This window comes from Limulus polyphemus, unplaced genomic scaffold (assembly GCF_000517525.1).
Source record: "Limulus polyphemus unplaced genomic scaffold, Limulus_polyphemus-2.1.2 Scaffold2411, whole genome shotgun sequence".
Lineage (NCBI taxonomy): Eukaryota > Metazoa > Arthropoda > Merostomata > Xiphosura > Limulidae > Limulus > Limulus polyphemus.
In genome coordinates, this window is record NW_013668021.1 from 158,477 (window position 1) to 175,302 (window position 16,826).

General features: G+C 29.3%; 2 protein-coding genes across 2 annotated transcripts in view; both read left to right on the forward strand.

Annotated features, from left to right (window-relative positions):
- Positions 1-369, forward strand: part of LOC106466888 (spermatogenesis-associated serine-rich protein 2-like) — a 13,747-nt gene extending 13,378 nt beyond the window's left edge. The window contains exon 6 of the mRNA XM_022394957.1: positions 344-369. Coding sequence (XP_022250665.1) covers positions 344-369 — 26 coding nt within the window. The remainder of the gene's footprint in view (positions 1-343) is intronic.
- On the forward strand, positions 350-16,344 carry LOC106466887 (SPATS2-like protein). The gene is made up of 7 exons (XM_022394958.1): positions 350-402; positions 3,583-3,692; positions 4,268-4,348; positions 7,839-7,860; positions 10,180-10,308; positions 11,362-11,414; positions 12,316-16,344. Exons 1-7 carry the CDS (start codon positions 378-380, stop codon positions 12,724-12,726), a joined length of 831 nt encoding a protein of 276 aa, XP_022250666.1. The 5' UTR covers positions 350-377; the 3' UTR covers positions 12,727-16,344.
- The last annotated feature ends 482 nt before the right edge of the window (positions 16,345-16,826 follow it).

Sequence of the window (16,826 nt, forward strand, 5' to 3'; positions counted from 1 at the left end):
ATACAAATATGCATCATCATTTATCCTGATTTTTTTTTTTGTGAAATGTACGTCTTTTTAGTCTCAAAACCACATGTTGTGGTCTTTCTTTTATATATTGCATTCTGATATTTTGTGAAAAATCTGTATGGTATGGAGGAAAATGAATATCATTTTCGGATTCAGTGTACAGGAATTACTGTAGAACATGTATACATTACAAGGCAATACTCTGCCTAAACAATCTGTCAAAGAATACCCCTAATGTTTCTCTGACAGAGTATTGAAAAACAGTTGTATGTTTAAGATATTAATACTTGAAAATGATATGAGAAAATAATTTCTATTTTTTTCTTATTTTCAGTCTGGCAGAGAGACAAGCAGAGCTAGAAACTGAAATGGAGAAGGTCAAGAAAGATGCCAGTAAGTTAAAACATTAGATTCATGTCTAAATACAATGCCTCATCTTTCTATGGTTATTGGGTGTTCTATATACCAATCATTCTGAACATTAAACAGTATAGAACAAATATAGGGAAGGGTATTTTTTTATGAAGCTGTTTGATTTTAAAACTAAAATCTGATTAATATGTTTTAGTTTTTGGAATTTAATGATACTTTCAAAACTGTAAGAAGCTAATGGATAATTAATTGTGATGGTATGTTATGTTATCCAGACACCTAAAGTATTTTGGGTTATTAGTGACGAATAAAATACTACATCACATTACTTACATTTCACCACTTTTCGCATTTTGATGAGGAAATTAAATTAACAAATAAATAACCAGTTAGTCCACTGAGTAGTAATGGCTAATTAATTGTGATGGTAGGTTATCCAAACACCTAAAGTATTTTAAATTATTAATGTTGCATAGAGGACTACACATCTAAATAAAAAAGATTGGTATAAAAAACTGTTACAAAGGAATTTGGCTGCAAAACCTTTAGTATAAAATGTAATGTCTCTCTAATCTAATCACATTATACTGGCCATTTCTCATTTGCATTAACTCTCCATATATGTGTTTACAGGTGTGGTCTTTGAATGACCTTGTAACCACCATGACACTATACATTCTATAACTTTGTATGTAGAAGTATATATTCACAAAATTTTTCAAGCCTTTGGTAAACATTTTCGGTTTGTTTATCACAAAAAATTAGATTTTTTAAAGTATTTTTATTAAATATTTGGCTGTGAATTTATGAAGTCAGTATGATTACTTGTATGAGTGTGAGGTACTTTTCGTGTCAAGAATAAGAATACATTTTTCATCTTAGAATCTTCATATTTAATTTGCATATTATCTAGCAGCTCCTTAATGAATACCAACTTTTTTTTATTAAAGCTTTAAATTTAACTGTTATTTTTCCTAACATTAACTAGTGAAATCAACAATGTAAATTAAAAAATACAAACTAAATGTAAATTACGTTTTTCCTTTCCTTCTAAAATGACTACATATTGTAACAGACAATTACATATTATTTATTCTTATAACTAAAGCTAATGTTTTTCAAATCTCAGGACCATTTAGATTCATTGCTTTACAATTGCATTTAGAGTACGACTAAATTCATTTATCACAGTGAAACAACTTTGTGTAAACAAAGGATCAAGTTATCAGTACATATATAGACTAATCAAAATTACGCTTCTCATGTCACCTCAAAATATGTGCATACTATTACAAGTTTTGTTTGATTATTCAGTAAAGTTTTATTATCCAACATAAGTTTTAATTTTTATTTTTTATACCTTAGTTACTTTTATAATGGTCAATAAAAAACTGTACACTAAAAAATAAGAAGTTCAGTACTTATATGTGGGGTCTCAAAGTCTTGAAAAACCTTAATCCTACTTTTTGGTAGGTTTATTAGTGGTACATAAAATGATTTGTATTTATTACAAATATACAGTGTGGAACAAAAAAATATTAACATGCACAAAAAGTATAATCTCCTAAAACTACTATAATTTAACTAGCTTGCTAACTAAGCTTTAAGTAGGTTAAGATAGTTCCATTAGATGGTCAAGGTGATCTTGGTGATAGCAACAATGAAACTGTGGCCGAATAATTCAAAAACTATCATCAGCATGAGCTCGTCTTATAGAAAATTCAGTAAATTTACATATTCTCTTTCTGTTGGCTATTAATCAATTAACAGTAAATATCAGAGAATTATTAACATTTTTTTGGAAGACAACATGTAATTGGAAGGCATTGTATGTGGGTTTGACTTTCTTGTTTATACCTCAGTAAAGCAAAGTTTAAATTATGGCATAGCAGTATATCTATACTATTAATGTAACTTTTGACAAACTCAGAAGATCATATGATCTTTCCCCGCTGATTTTTCCAAGCCAGTTCCCTTGGCTGTGGTTTCGCTAGATAGTAGATAGGGACAGTGGGAATCTCGTAAATCCATTCATGCTCGTCACTAATTAGATGACGAGGCATTTGGCTACCTTAAGAGAGTCATAGAAAAAAAAAAAAAAAAATAGGCTATTTGGAACAAAGAGGTGTCACATGATACAGAGAATTGAAGATTGAGAATTTATTTAAATATTTCCACTTGAAATTACAAATAATTAAAACTTATGTAGTATTAAAATTTTGATTATATACTACATTTTGATGCCAAATTTATTGACATCAATAATAAAGTTGTTTAATTAAATTTTGAATTTAAAAAGGTTGTGACGTGCACTTTGACCCCTTCCCATGCTCAGAAAGTTATTAAGAATTAGTAACTGCAATAGCAAATAAAGTCCAGATACTTCAAACGTAAGGAAACATGATAAACATTGAATATTTTTAAAACTAAATTTTGGTACATTTACAATGAAATTAAAAACCACAACACAACTGATTGTATACTATGCTATTATGCAAAATGCATATAATAGTTGACCTGAAAACAGGTTTCACACATGCTTATTAAAGATATTACACTCACATGCCTAATAACATTATGCACTAATCCTCATTTTGTTTAAAGAAATTTTCTAATGAATATCTTTGTCACTTAAAGTGACGTACATAATTTCTACCATGTACCAACTAATCTATAAGCTCATTCAGGGGCAAACTTCACACTAAGACTTCATAGTTTCAAATTCAAGTGGAACTTTTTGCAAAGTGAGAAGTAACTGCCAAAGTAGTCACTTCAACCAAAATTAACAAGCATGGTAACTACTAAGATTAGTTTACTACTATTATGTGGCATACAAATTTACAAAACCGTGATGTAGCAAGTTTATTTCAAGGCATACAATCAAGAATGGCTTCTGACATAACTAAAAGTTTAGAAATTTACAATCCAAATAAGGAAAAAAAAATAGAGCTATGTGGCAAAAAGATCGCAAGAAAGAAAAATAGTCCCAACTTTGAGATATGATTTTTTAGCTTGGAAGTCGTAAAATAAAAAATGAGATAATTGGTTATCACAGTTTTGGACACAAACTTAAAAAGTTCACTGTTTTTAAACTGTTGGAGCTAGACATAAGCAAGAAACATGTTCAAATACCATGGATCAGCAGCAGGATGTTTAAATATTTCTATTCCTCAATTAAAAATTCTGTTTATTAACTTTTAGAGCAACTTCTTACAAAAAGACAGGAGATGGGTGCCTCACTTAAGACTAGAACTGATCGTGCATCAAGTATGTCTGAAATAGAGTTAAATGAACTACGGGCAGATATTAAGGTAAGACTAGTTAATATTATGTTATAGGCACTCAAAGGTTTGACAGTTTCTAGTGAATGTCTTTATGAAAGCTTGTTCTAATGTTTAAAGATTGTTTCAAATTATTATTTGTTAGGTAGTCATAATGAAATGACAAAATAATGATTAAAGTTAAGTAACACAAAATGCAGTTGCTGTTTTGTGGTCAAATAATTTTCTCAAAATTGAGGTGTGGAAGGAGTTTGAAACATTATCTTACAGTTCTGTAAGTAATTTGTATATATATATATATATGTATGTGTGTGTGTGCGTGCGTGCGTGTATCCACAGTTACGTATGTTTCATAGTAATATTAGTGAAATCTTACTTAAATCCATCAAAAAAATTGACAGTGTTTTAATGTTAAATGATATAATTATTTCTCATACCAAACACGTCAGACATTTGATATGCATAAGTTTGAAAAAGATGTTGATAAATAACAGGTTATTGATAATAGAGAATTGTTTATTTAACTATTTAAATTAATGTAAAGCAAGTTTTTTTAGATAATTTTTTTATTTTTGCTATTGTCTCTAAAAATCTTTGCTTAATAGCACTTTGTAGTGGAGAGAAAATATGATGAAGATTTGGGAAAGACTCTGAGATTTGTTTGGGACAGGGATAGAATTTTAGAGGTAATGCATTTTTTTAATTATATATGTTAATATTTCATAACTCATTAAAATGTTGTTTATTGATTATTATTGTTATGTTTATTGTGTTCAAGCAGTGTAAGTAAAAGAACTTACTGTTTATTGTATAGAAACTATATTTGTTTGATACAAGTGGATTTTGACCAAGAATATTGTTAACAAAAATATTATTACGTAGATTGACAAAGTTAATTAAGACATAGGGTGATCAGGTCCAAACACCAACACACCACATGTCATCTCTTGGAAATCCTAAAGATACATACCAGGTGTTGTGTCAGTCCAGTGGTTCACCAGTTATAAGCAGACTTGCATATAAATAACATACACACACACAGTCTTTTGTCAAATAACGGTTTAGATAGATAGATGAACCCAAACTTACACTGTTTTTCCTCATCTCAATTGAAAATATGTATTGGTAGTAATTAAATTTACTTTATTACTGAGCCAGGTGTAAATATGTACACGTGTATATAGTAAAAAAAAAAAAACTTGTAAAAGTTTCATAAATTAAAATATGAATATTGCTTTAATATTTCACATTGATCATATTGTATTATGTAAAGTATTTTTAGGTATAAAGAAAAATGACAGTTTGCTTTAAGGTCATATGCTAATTAATCACTGTAACAGTGATGAAGTTTTTCCACTTTTGGTAGATTTCTGTTAATTTCTGATAAACTGGGATATATGAGTTTTTATGGTTCATTGGAAGTTTTTTGTGTAATGCATCACTGAAAGCTCTAGACTAAATGAACAGAAACTGGGTTATGCATAACAGTAAGGTAATGTTGTTTCAACATCTTAAATCATCTTTCTAGTAAGAAACATTCAATGTAAGGACTGAATATGTAATATTCTTTATGTAAGTACTGATTCCTTGTTATAAAAATGATGTAAAATGGTTATTAAAATGTGCCCATGGAATCTGTTTAGTTATAGTTAATGTAGTTTTTAAGTTAGTCTTTCTGAAGTCATTTGTGTACTTTAACCAAAGCTTTCTTCATATTATTTTTTAGGATCATTATAGTTACCCTTTATTAACACAATTGTGTTAAACTGTTAATGTCATTTATCATTTACAGCAAGAATAACTTACACATTGCATTTTAATTTTGATTGATTAAAAAAAATTAGCCAGCACATATGATTGTGAGAAAGGGAAAAATCTACTGGATTCTATGTGTAGAGGGCCTAGAGAATTAACTGATATTACAGTTAGCAAAGTTTAAGGTAATAATCTGTAAATACTATTCTCATCTACTTTCACGTAAGAAATATTCTCACCAGCTGCACAGATCTCTTTATTTAATAAAACAATGTATGTGTACTACTGTATACTTATTGAAATGCAGATAATATTTGGACTACATTTTCCAGCTGAATTCATCTTTCTGTTCTCATTTTACTTGAGTGCCACAAAAATACATTTTCTGAATGAAATCCAACATGATTGAATAGCAGTTTAATTTCTTTTTTGATAATGTGTATTGGAGAAATGATTGTATAATATTATTATTCATTGAAACATATAGTGTGAGAGAAGCATAGCCTACCCAATGATCACTTCCAATGTTCATTGCAGGATTTCTCTTCAGTTTAGGTGTTTTATGCAATATTTACACACCACAGAGCACCATTTTGCAAAGCAGCTAACTATATGATGCAGGATGTGAATTCCAAATGCAAAACTCATATTTGTTGAAGTTAAAATACTAATAATTTTGTTTATTAAGTTCAAAAATTCAAAAAATGAAAATAGTCTTACAACATAATGTACTGTGATGAATGTCAATTTATTCAGAAGAATGTGTGGTACTCGGGTACATTGATATCCACTAGGAAGTTAAAAGTACCCAAAGAATGCATATACAGGAGGTATATTGCAGAAAATGATTTCAAGCATGGACACCAAAGGAAAAAATAAATAAAATATTTTTCACTGAAGCTTCTCTGTTTCGAATAATGACTGACTGTACTGGCTGCTCAGATAAAGAGGAGATTCCTAAGATCCATTACACAGGACAAGAACAGAGTGAATTGTACCATTCTTTCAAATCTGGTATCCTATGTTCCAAAGCTATATACATCACTGACTATTCCAAATAGCAGAAAGGGAGAAGTAAAAAAAACTGGTGCCACCAATTTGTACAAGAATATGTCAACCCCTTGAGATTATTTATTATTGTACATTAATACTGTACTACTAGATTTTGTGCATGCATTTGTGCTGGGGTAAGAATTACTCGAAATATGTCATTTAATTTGATGGTATTAGTTGAAATGAGTATTGCACTGTTACGAGAATTGACCATATCAGAAGAGTGCTGATGTCAAACAACCAGTTAAGTGGGATACAACATATGATCTCTTATGTGAAACTGTTAGTTATTTCACACCACTCCATTTATACAGATGGTATATTAAACAGGGAATAAAATTGCCCATTCTGAACTATGTCTTATTTATAACAATATCATAAGTTACTGGTTACAAAAGATGTAGTGTAATTATGTAATATATAAGTTTTTGATAATACATTTGTATTCCTTTAAATGTAAAGAATGAGTATTATTGAATTTGTTTTGTATCAGTTTTTATTGTGCTATTTTTAAAATAGATCATAAACAGAACAGTGTGGGTTGGGCATGGCCTCCTAGTAAATACACTTAGACTTTGAATCCCAGGGTTCATGGTTCAAGTCCCATTGGGGAAATAAATGTGCTGTACACTTTGGAACTTTGACTGTTCTATATGAATGATGGTGAAACAAGGATAAACCAAGAATTAATAGTGGGTGCTACCTTTTCTCCAATTTATCTGTTCAAAGTTAGGGATGGTTATGCCCAGATAGCCCTTTGTGTAGCTTTGCATGAAATTTTTGACACAAATAAACAAACAAGAACGACAGTGAGTCTTAAGTAGCTTTTCATTTAACCAAATTAGGTGTTTGTTTACATGTAATAAATTTTGTTATAAGCTATAAGTATTAAAACATTATGGGTATTGAAGTTGTAAGTCACTATCTATGTCATTAGATTAAATAAAAGCAACTATGACAGTCATTTTTACAGATTCAAAATACAATTCTTGGTTACTATGTAATTAAGATATTTTTTTATTAAGTAATAAATTTTAAATATATGTAAATATATGATGTAAAAATTGCATGTAGAATTTGAATTACAAAGAAAAGAAATTAAAAGTGTTCTTTTTTTTTCTCCCAAAGTGGGTTTTGTAAGTGTGCTTGCTGTGTGTACTGTATTTTAGTTTTATGAAGGATTCAGCATAGAGCCTAAAATGTGATCCCAAACCAAAAGGTAGGAGAAGTGAATAAAAAGTACAGTCGACATGTTCCTGTTATTGTGAAATCAAGTAGTTAATGAAGATGAATATTAAAAGTAGTATTAGTCTACAATAATGGAATAAATTTGAAGGAAATTAATGCAACATTTCCTTTTTCTGATAGGAGATCAAGAAATTTGGAGAAAGTGAGTATTTCCTTCATATTGTTTATTTACTTATCTGATTGTGAAAATGATAAGCCTGACACAGACTGATGAATGCTATAGTATTTTTCATGTCACTTTTAAGAGTGTTTGTATTGGTTTCACATAGTACATGTATCAGATTTCATTGTTTTTGTTCTTATTAATAAGTGTTCAGTACATTTAAATCACTATTTGAACAAAACATGTACAAAGTTTTTCTAAAAAGTTGTTTTTTTGTTGTTGTTTTTCAATATGACCTTGAGCATTTTAGAAAAGACGGTAACATTAAAAATAAGAAAAACAATGGGTACATGTCAGTTACAGCAGGTGTTGTAGTATGCTATTATATATCTTTACATGTGTAAGTACTACTTTCCTGTACTTTACAGTTTTACTAGTCATATTTTAACTATTTGTGAACTTTAACCATAGGTAATTTATAAATTGGAAACACATGTTAAACAGATATCACAACTAATTCAAAGTATTTTAAAAGTAACTTCTCCAAACTAAACTTGAATAGGTTTATAGAAAATGATCACTTTAATAACCACTCAACATTAATCATACTAAGTTTAGATGAAAGTTACGTTAAATGCAGTTGAAGGTACTTCAGGACACTATGTTAATGATATAAATTCATTAGTAACTCAGTGTGTACTCTGGGCATGTAATATTTTTTCACCACAGATTTATTGTGTGTTAGTTTTTTTTTTCCATATACAGTAACTAATGATACCTGTTTGTCTGATGTCTTCATTGAGTCTGAGTAATTTATCTTGTCCACTATAACTCCAGCATTATATATATGGCTGTTTATTGTTTTTGTTTTGTGAATTTGTACCTCTCAAGTAAAAGATCCCATCTAGTGTTATAAAGTCCAGAATTATATAATTTTTATCAACTACGAAACGACAGACCTCAAGTACCAGTGTTGTTAGTTTATGTTCAAGACCAACGTGTTTGTTGACTTTTTTTTATTTCATTATCACCTGATGATAATGGGGTACTAGTTCGTTTACTTTCAGCAGTTACAGTAATTGTTAGTTAATTTCACTTGTAGTTTAATGTTATCTTTTTATATGATCTTAAACTATGAAACTGAGACAGTAGACTTTTAAGTAATACAAACTTCAAAAGTTTTGCAATATTTCAATGATCTTTATTTAGTAGCATTTTCCATTATGTGAAATTGCAATGCTTAAAAGATGTATTTCATTTCATCCTTCTGTCAAAATGATTTGTAATATGTAGTTACATTTTTCAATTTTGTATAGCTTGTTAATATCGACCTTCAATTTTGTCTGTTTAGATAACAGATATTAGTTCTATATTTTAAAACTCCTATTGGCTCAGTAATGAGCATCAGGGTTTGTTTTATATAAAATTTGAGGTTAGTCCCTACAAAGATACACAGGTTGACCACTTTGTACTAAAATAAGAAACAACTACAAATCAGTTGTGGCAATATGGACAATAACATGTTGAAGCTTCAAAATCATTTCAGTATAACATAATCAACATCATGCTCTATCTAATAACTGTAAATCTTGACATTAGCTCTGCAGCATAGTTTCTATTGAAAAAGTCTGTTATAAGACTCTCATGTTCAAAGCACACTACTCTTCTTTGCAAGCTTTACAAAGCCCATCCAGTGTTCTAGGATGCCAATTTCCCAGCACTTGTTACAGTGATTCAGACAACTCAACTGATTTGTCTTCATATGAATAGCATGAATACCTTTTTCATTCTCTAGCTGCTTGTGACAGTTGAGAGAGAGGTATGACTGAAAGTTTTATCTTATTGAACCTGTAACCTTTTGGCCATATTTCCAGAGATCCTTCTTGATTATGTTGCAGGGCAAGTGGACAGATTTTCCCATTGACATTTATTTTTGTGGATCCTAACACGTTACAAAATGTTACACTTTACTAACTATGGCTGGGGTATAACTTGTTGCAAATTTCCACATTCCTTTGTTTTCCAATTTTATTAAGTAACGAAAGATATCCCCATCTTGGAAATTCTAGATACACCTATATGGTCAGAGCATATGAATATTTTTCATCAGAAAGGACTATTACACACCATTTTCAAATGCAATAAATTTTGGAGGCATCACACTACCTACAAAACTCCAAACACTGTCAAAATGCAGTTTTAATACATGCCATTCCACCAAAATTATATTGACTGTGGTTGTCACTTGACCTGCTGATTTGAACGTACAAAGATTTTTTACATAATATACTCAACCTTATATATATGTTGTTTAAATTATAAACTTCAGTTACTAGTCTTCATCTCCTTTCTTATTAGTTCATCATGTTAAGAACCTGTATGGACATCGAAGACATTCGCTATCTTCTGCAACTAGTTCAATAGCAGCTGAAAACAACCTGCAAGAAGATGCTGCTGGGGTGTCTGGGGTACTTTCTTCAGATAATGGTATTTATATTACATGACTACAATAGTTTCAAGGCAGGAAGGAGTATGTTTGCTAACTTTACTATATTAATTGCAGGTGTCACTGTCTTGTGTAGGAAAAAAATGATTACCTTTTTATTTACCGATATATATTAGTCATTCGGTATTACTTATATTTCTTAGTATGTGATACAAAAAAATTAAAAAGAAAATTGCAAGAAAATATGAAATTTAGTTACTTTGTTTATAATGGCAAAATACAACAGACTGTCTTCAATCATAATTACAACCTCTTTAATAATTTACTTCAGAATATAATCTCTCTCTCTCTCTCTACTTTCCTGGTTTCTAAAGGTACAAAAGATTGGTTATCAAACAAAGAAAGATCTGCTTGAACTAAACTATAAAAGTATTGCTATCTAGAGCAGAGTCAGAAAATCTAACAAGTTGTGAAGGAAAAATTTGCATAATTAGAGGCTCAAAATTAAAACGCTAATGAACTTGTTTCCATTTTTTAAGAAACAATGACTTGTCTGAATGTTTGTCTTTTTTTACTGTAAGTATATTTCTATTTCATGTTGAGACAAATTCCTCTCATAGTGGTTTTATTTTCTGGAGTTCTAGTATTGTACTCCAAAGAAATTTAAAACCAACTTAATGTTAATTAACCAACATTAATCTTCTTGACCTATTATATATTTAAATTACACGTGCAGTATCTTCCTAAATAAAACACTATAGACTTGCAACAAGGTAAAAAAACAGGAACTAAAAAATTTAAGAATTGGATTTTTTATCATGAGGCTATTAAAATACTTTTAGTGATCAGTGTTTCAACATTTGCCCGTCTCTGCTACCGTAAACCTAAAGTTATTCTTTGATCAATAATTTTAGAAAATGGTATTACTTTAACCACTAATACTGGAACTTCTGTATTCCCACTGAAGATGATATGAAAGTAATATTTACAAACCGCAACAATTTTGTAGCATAAGAAACTAAGACTTTAATAATTATTTTAAGATTGTTGCACGTTAAAATACTTTCTCATGTGTCTGAAATCTTTCTCTCTAGGTTCAGCTTGTGCAGCATCTAATAAAGATACCCCGGTGACAGTCCAAAGTGTGGTAATAATAAATTATCCTTTTTTACTATGTTTCTTGGGCAGTGTCTTCTTTCACAATTTAAGGTATTGTTTTGTTAGAGTAAAATGAGAGAAACTGGATTTTTTGTGCAAGTTCGTATATATATTCACTATAGCAGTGTTTCCCGTCCATCAAGCCGTGTAAAGTAGTATCATAAATATATGACAAATATTTAAGTTACTTCAGTAAAATAAACAAATGTGATGCATTTTAATAGTATATTTGATAAAATAGCATGAAGTGAGAGATACGGTTACACCAAGTGGATATAGCAGTAATGCATCATTCCTCACTGAGATAAATTATGTAAAGTTAAGCAATGATATGTAAATACTTTTTATTTAAGCATATTGTAAATGACAAATTTCTCCTAATAGATATTCCCCCTTCAGTTTTTTTTACTCTTTTAAGTCTGCTGGTTTATGATGAAGATTTTGAGCAGACAATATAATTAAGTACTTAGCCTTAATCTAAAATAAAACATTAAAGACCACTGCAATAAAGAAAATAATATTCTTAATATATACATCATCAGTTTTTGTTTTTAAACAATAATATTTAAGTTAATAACGTTTTTCACATACACAGGCTTTCTTATGTGGTGGTGAATAACCAAATCTGGGGTAATGTAATAGCCTATAAACACACACACACACACACGGTATATACCCATTATGCTTAATGCTAAATGATATTGAATAATGTGAGAGAGACTTAATCACTTGGACAGTGAGATTTGGATAATGATAACTTGCATGAATAGTAATTTTAAAGATCCCTATTTTGAGGGTTAAAAATATAGTTCTATACACATTCTACCATAAAGTTTGAATTGTATATGTATTTATTTCATTGTTTAATGTAACAATTTTTTTCTTCACAGCCTCCAGTTCACTATTTGAAAGAGGGTAGACCTCGAATATTTTCTAATACGGAACGGCGTTTTGGTTACCAGAGTGATAATTATCATTCTTATGGGAGTGGGAGAGGTAGGGTAAATTTCTCGAGTCGAGGTCGTGGTCAGCAAAATAGACAAGACAACCGAACCTCTGGAGGGCTTCCTCAACGAGGTAATTACAATGGGCCTTTAAGAACTGAAGGCCGATCTTTCGCTTCTCAACAACCTCGTGGCAGAAGATCACCTCGTAGAGACAGGTTTCCAAGATCTCAACAGCATTTTGCATTTCAATCTGAAAAGCAACTTACTGATGATCCTAGGGGTGAAAACCTGGGTAATGGAAAGCCAAATCCAGCTGATGGGTCTGAATTGATTAATGGAATAATGGAACATTAGTACTAACTATGTTAACCCATGCTTCTTCCCATGGTACACAAATTTTGGTGTAATTGATGTTATTTCTGTCTCTTTTTATTTTTCTTTCTTTTTAGTTTCTTTGGTTTTGCTCTTCAGTTTAGTCATAATTATTCTTTAATTACTTATTGGTATGTGCAAATAGATTTATAATCTGACTACTTGGCAGAAGTTTTAATATTAATATATATATATTTGGTATAATTAAGCACTTTTAAAATACTCTGACAAACTGGTAAAGAAACAAGACCCCAGTATGGTTGCTATAGTATTTGCATCTTCAGTTGTTGTTTTTTAATAGTTTTTTTTATTGTTATCATCAGAGCACCCACGATATGCTTGTAGGGAATATGCTACTCTCACATATACATGTATACATCATTAATTCATAGACTTACCTTTTCAGTTGACCCAAGTATTCTGCTTTTATTTGTGAAATGTCAGTGAATTGGGGCTGAAGCTCATTGTGCGTCATTACACATGTTGGATAAAACCATCATTTACTATTACAATGTTTATCAGCATTTCTTATTTTGAATTAAAAAACCATCAGTATAGGATAAAATTTGATCAAACATTTACTGAAAAATGGAACACAGGTTTCGTTCTAAATAGTTGTTAATCAGTGATTAATGCCATTGAAAAGTCCATTATTTTTGGTATTAAAAACAGTTCAATCATGGAGTTGCAAACATATAATTTAAAGTGTAGCTATTTGAAAAGTTTTATCTTTTTGGGTAATTTACCATGTTAGAAGCATTGGAATCACTATATCTTGAGTGTGATGTGTTAACTAAATTTATTTGCAAAGGATTGAATTTACCTGCTTAACTAGGCATACGTATCGAGTAGTTACTTATTTAATAAGTAGTCAATAAACTATTACTAACTTATAAACTTCCTGTCAGAAATGTATACTTAATAGATATTCAGGCAAATGTTTTGGAAATTAATTTTAAAAAAGTTGCAGTTTCGTTTCTTTCAGCAGGTAAATATTGTGTAACTCATTGAGCTATCAATTATGTAAAGCATTTAGATGTTGTTATAGGGTGTATTTTGCTTAATGAGTTGCACTTTTCATATTATATGCAAAACTCCATCCAAAAAAGTTTATTATATATATTTTTATTTCCTCCTACTCATTACATTCCTAAAATCTCTCATTCAGAACAATGCACTTTTGGAAATGAAGGCAAAATTCTTTTCCTTCATCACTTAAGATAAATTTCATAATCTGATGTTAATTATCTTTCAGAGAAAAAAAAAACTTACTTACAGAAAAATATTTAAAGTATGAATAACTTGTAACCTGAAATGAAATAGTGTAATTCAACTGTTGTAAACAGCTGAACCCCAATTTTTCATCAGACATAAGCATATTAAGGGTGCATTTTGTATAATGTTGGATTTTAAGATGAAGTTATTGCTGTGAAAAAAGTGTTCAATCACGTATGCAAAGAATTATGAAAGGTAATGTTTCCCAAGTAGGCATGTGATGTTTTTGTATTGATTCTTTTGAAATATTTGTACTTGAAATAATAGTTAAGGAAAAATAGATGGATAACCATATTACTCTTTAAAAATTTAATTTTTGTTATTTTTTCTAGACTTTTTTTTTCACATCATTGTGAAGCAGTTTTCCTTGACATCAGCTGAACAGTATAAGCAAAACATCATACACTTTTAGGGCTACAGGAAATTATTCAAACCATAAGCGTAATTCCACACTTGTAATACACTTATACTGTTTAGTGAAAGCTTTTCAGCTATTACTATGTTCTCAGTCAACTAACAGTATTTTTTAGTAATTATTTCAGAAAAAATAAAGAAAATCACCCCTTAATGTAGGAGTTTGAAAATGTAGAGTGTTATTGTAACTGATGAAACATTTATATATATACACACATCAACACGCTGTTTTCTTATCCCATGAAGCTGAAATGCCAATAAGCTACTCGGAACATCTCATTTATGAAATCACATCAATACTTTTTTGAGCTTTAATAGCATTATAGTTTTCAACATGATACAGAATGGTCAATTATATCATTTACTCAACACAAGTTTCCCCGAGATTTTTTTTTATAATTGTTCATAATCTTTCTTTTTCTTTTTTTTTTGTAAGTTGTTACTAAGCTTGTGCCTCATCGCTATCATTTCATTAATTGTAGTTCAGTAATCTGGCTATGTTTCTGGAAGTATCTCTAAATTTGTTATTCTATGAAGTATAGATAGCTATATGTTATTTATTGTCACTTGAGCAGAAGATTACTGTGAAGTGAAGCAAAGCTAAACAATTTAAAGTTAAGAAATTTTCAATATTGCTACAAGAGTTATGATTGTCTTGGTATGAGAATTTTAGTTTACTTTCATACACTTTAAAAGTTAAACTTCCATAAAATATTTACAGATAAAATTATATAAGTGTATTTTAGAATTGCTGAGTTGAAACTTTAATCCAAAACTACGTATTCATTCCTAAACTGAAAATTTTCTTGTTATTAATTGTTAAAGTAGGATTGTAACCACCTTGGTAAAATGAAACTAACCCTAAAAAGCATATACAGTGTGGTTGTTGCACAATGAATCAATGCAAATTGCTATTTGTTCCTTTTGTTATAGGCACGAAACTTTGTTGTTGTTTTTTAAGAAAACTCAACACTTTTAATTAATAATGATTTTCATTTTAAAGGCTACAAAATTTTGATAGGAATACAAAAAAAAGTCCAACATATGTGTCAATAATTTTTTTAAATGCTTTCCTTTTTATATTAACTGATTGTAAACTTGTTTGGAAATACTTCCTTGTGCTCAGTGCTCCTGAAATGTCAAGTAAAACAGGTATTATTGGCAAAACCTTTTGTTTAGTATGATTTAGATAAAATATTTGATTCAAATTGTATATTAAATAATGATTATTGAGGTTCAAAAACCTTACAAAACAGACTTTTTAGAGCTCCCATGTTTGGTGGTTGTTATATGCCCCAGTACCTACTTATAATGACATATTTTATTTTTTGTAACATTAAATTCTTAAAATTATAATATATATATATATATATATATGGTATACTTAGTTTCTTTATCAATTTTTTTAATTATTTTGTTAAAGCAAAAGACATTACAAATCATCTTGTTAATTTTGAAAAACGTTTTTGTCACAACCAATTATTACTTTTGTATTCTTTTTGGCATTTATAAGATATGAACAGTATCACCATGATACTAATTTAGGTTGTTGATTAATTTGATAGTTTTATTTATAATTATTTTGTAACTTGATTTATAATGATTTAATTTTGCATGAATACAGGCAGCCTACTGTTAATTCTAGACAAATGATAAAGAACACACTACAGTTTCTACTTCAAATAATTATTGCAAAGCTCAAGTGAGGAAATACAAAATTTGATTTTTACAATTATTTTTGTTGAGAAGGTGTATAACAAAAAGTATCAATTGAATCATATATATTTCTAGTTGTCTAAAGCTCTCAGCTTGCTAAAATTTGCCATCGAATTATAATAGCAGTTTGTAATTTTAAATGTAGTTAATCAGTTTAAGTTAAATACATATTTTTTTTAATGTTGTATATATATACAGCCAATTTTTTTTAATTAGCTTATTTTTAATTTGGTCTTTCAGTAGAATATTTAAACCTTTTAAAAGCTTTACTGATTTCTTTAATTAAATTTTGACAGTCATAATTATTTGTTTCATGATCAGTTTAACTTTTTTTTTCATACAGGAGTGTATTACAAGCTTTTTCAAGTTTATTTAGTAATTGATCTTATAAGCCAAGAGTTTATTGTAAAACACATCACTACTTTATGATTACAAAAAATTACATTTTATAAGTTTAAATTACAAAAACAATAAAAAAATATTTCAGAGATGATTATTTAATAATACTGAGCAATAATTTGAATGATTCCAACCACAAATATAAAATGTGGTACACACACACACACACACACACACACACACACACACACACACACACACAACAACAAACGAACCATATACAACTGTGTAAGTAGACTAAAACGTAACTCTCTAAGTAAAGTAATTACAACGAGGTA

Excerpts from the sequence above, each read along its gene's own strand:
- LOC106466887 (XM_022394958.1), top strand. The coding sequence starts at position 378 with ATGGAGAAGGTCAAGAAAGATGCCA. Across the intron at positions 4,349-7,838 it reads ACAGGGATAGAATTTTAGAG|GAGATCAAGAAATTTGGAGA; the intron begins GTAATGCATTTT and ends TTTTTCTGATAG. Across the intron at positions 7,861-10,179 it reads GATCAAGAAATTTGGAGAAA|TTCATCATGTTAAGAACCTG; the intron begins GTGAGTATTTCC and ends CTTTCTTATTAG.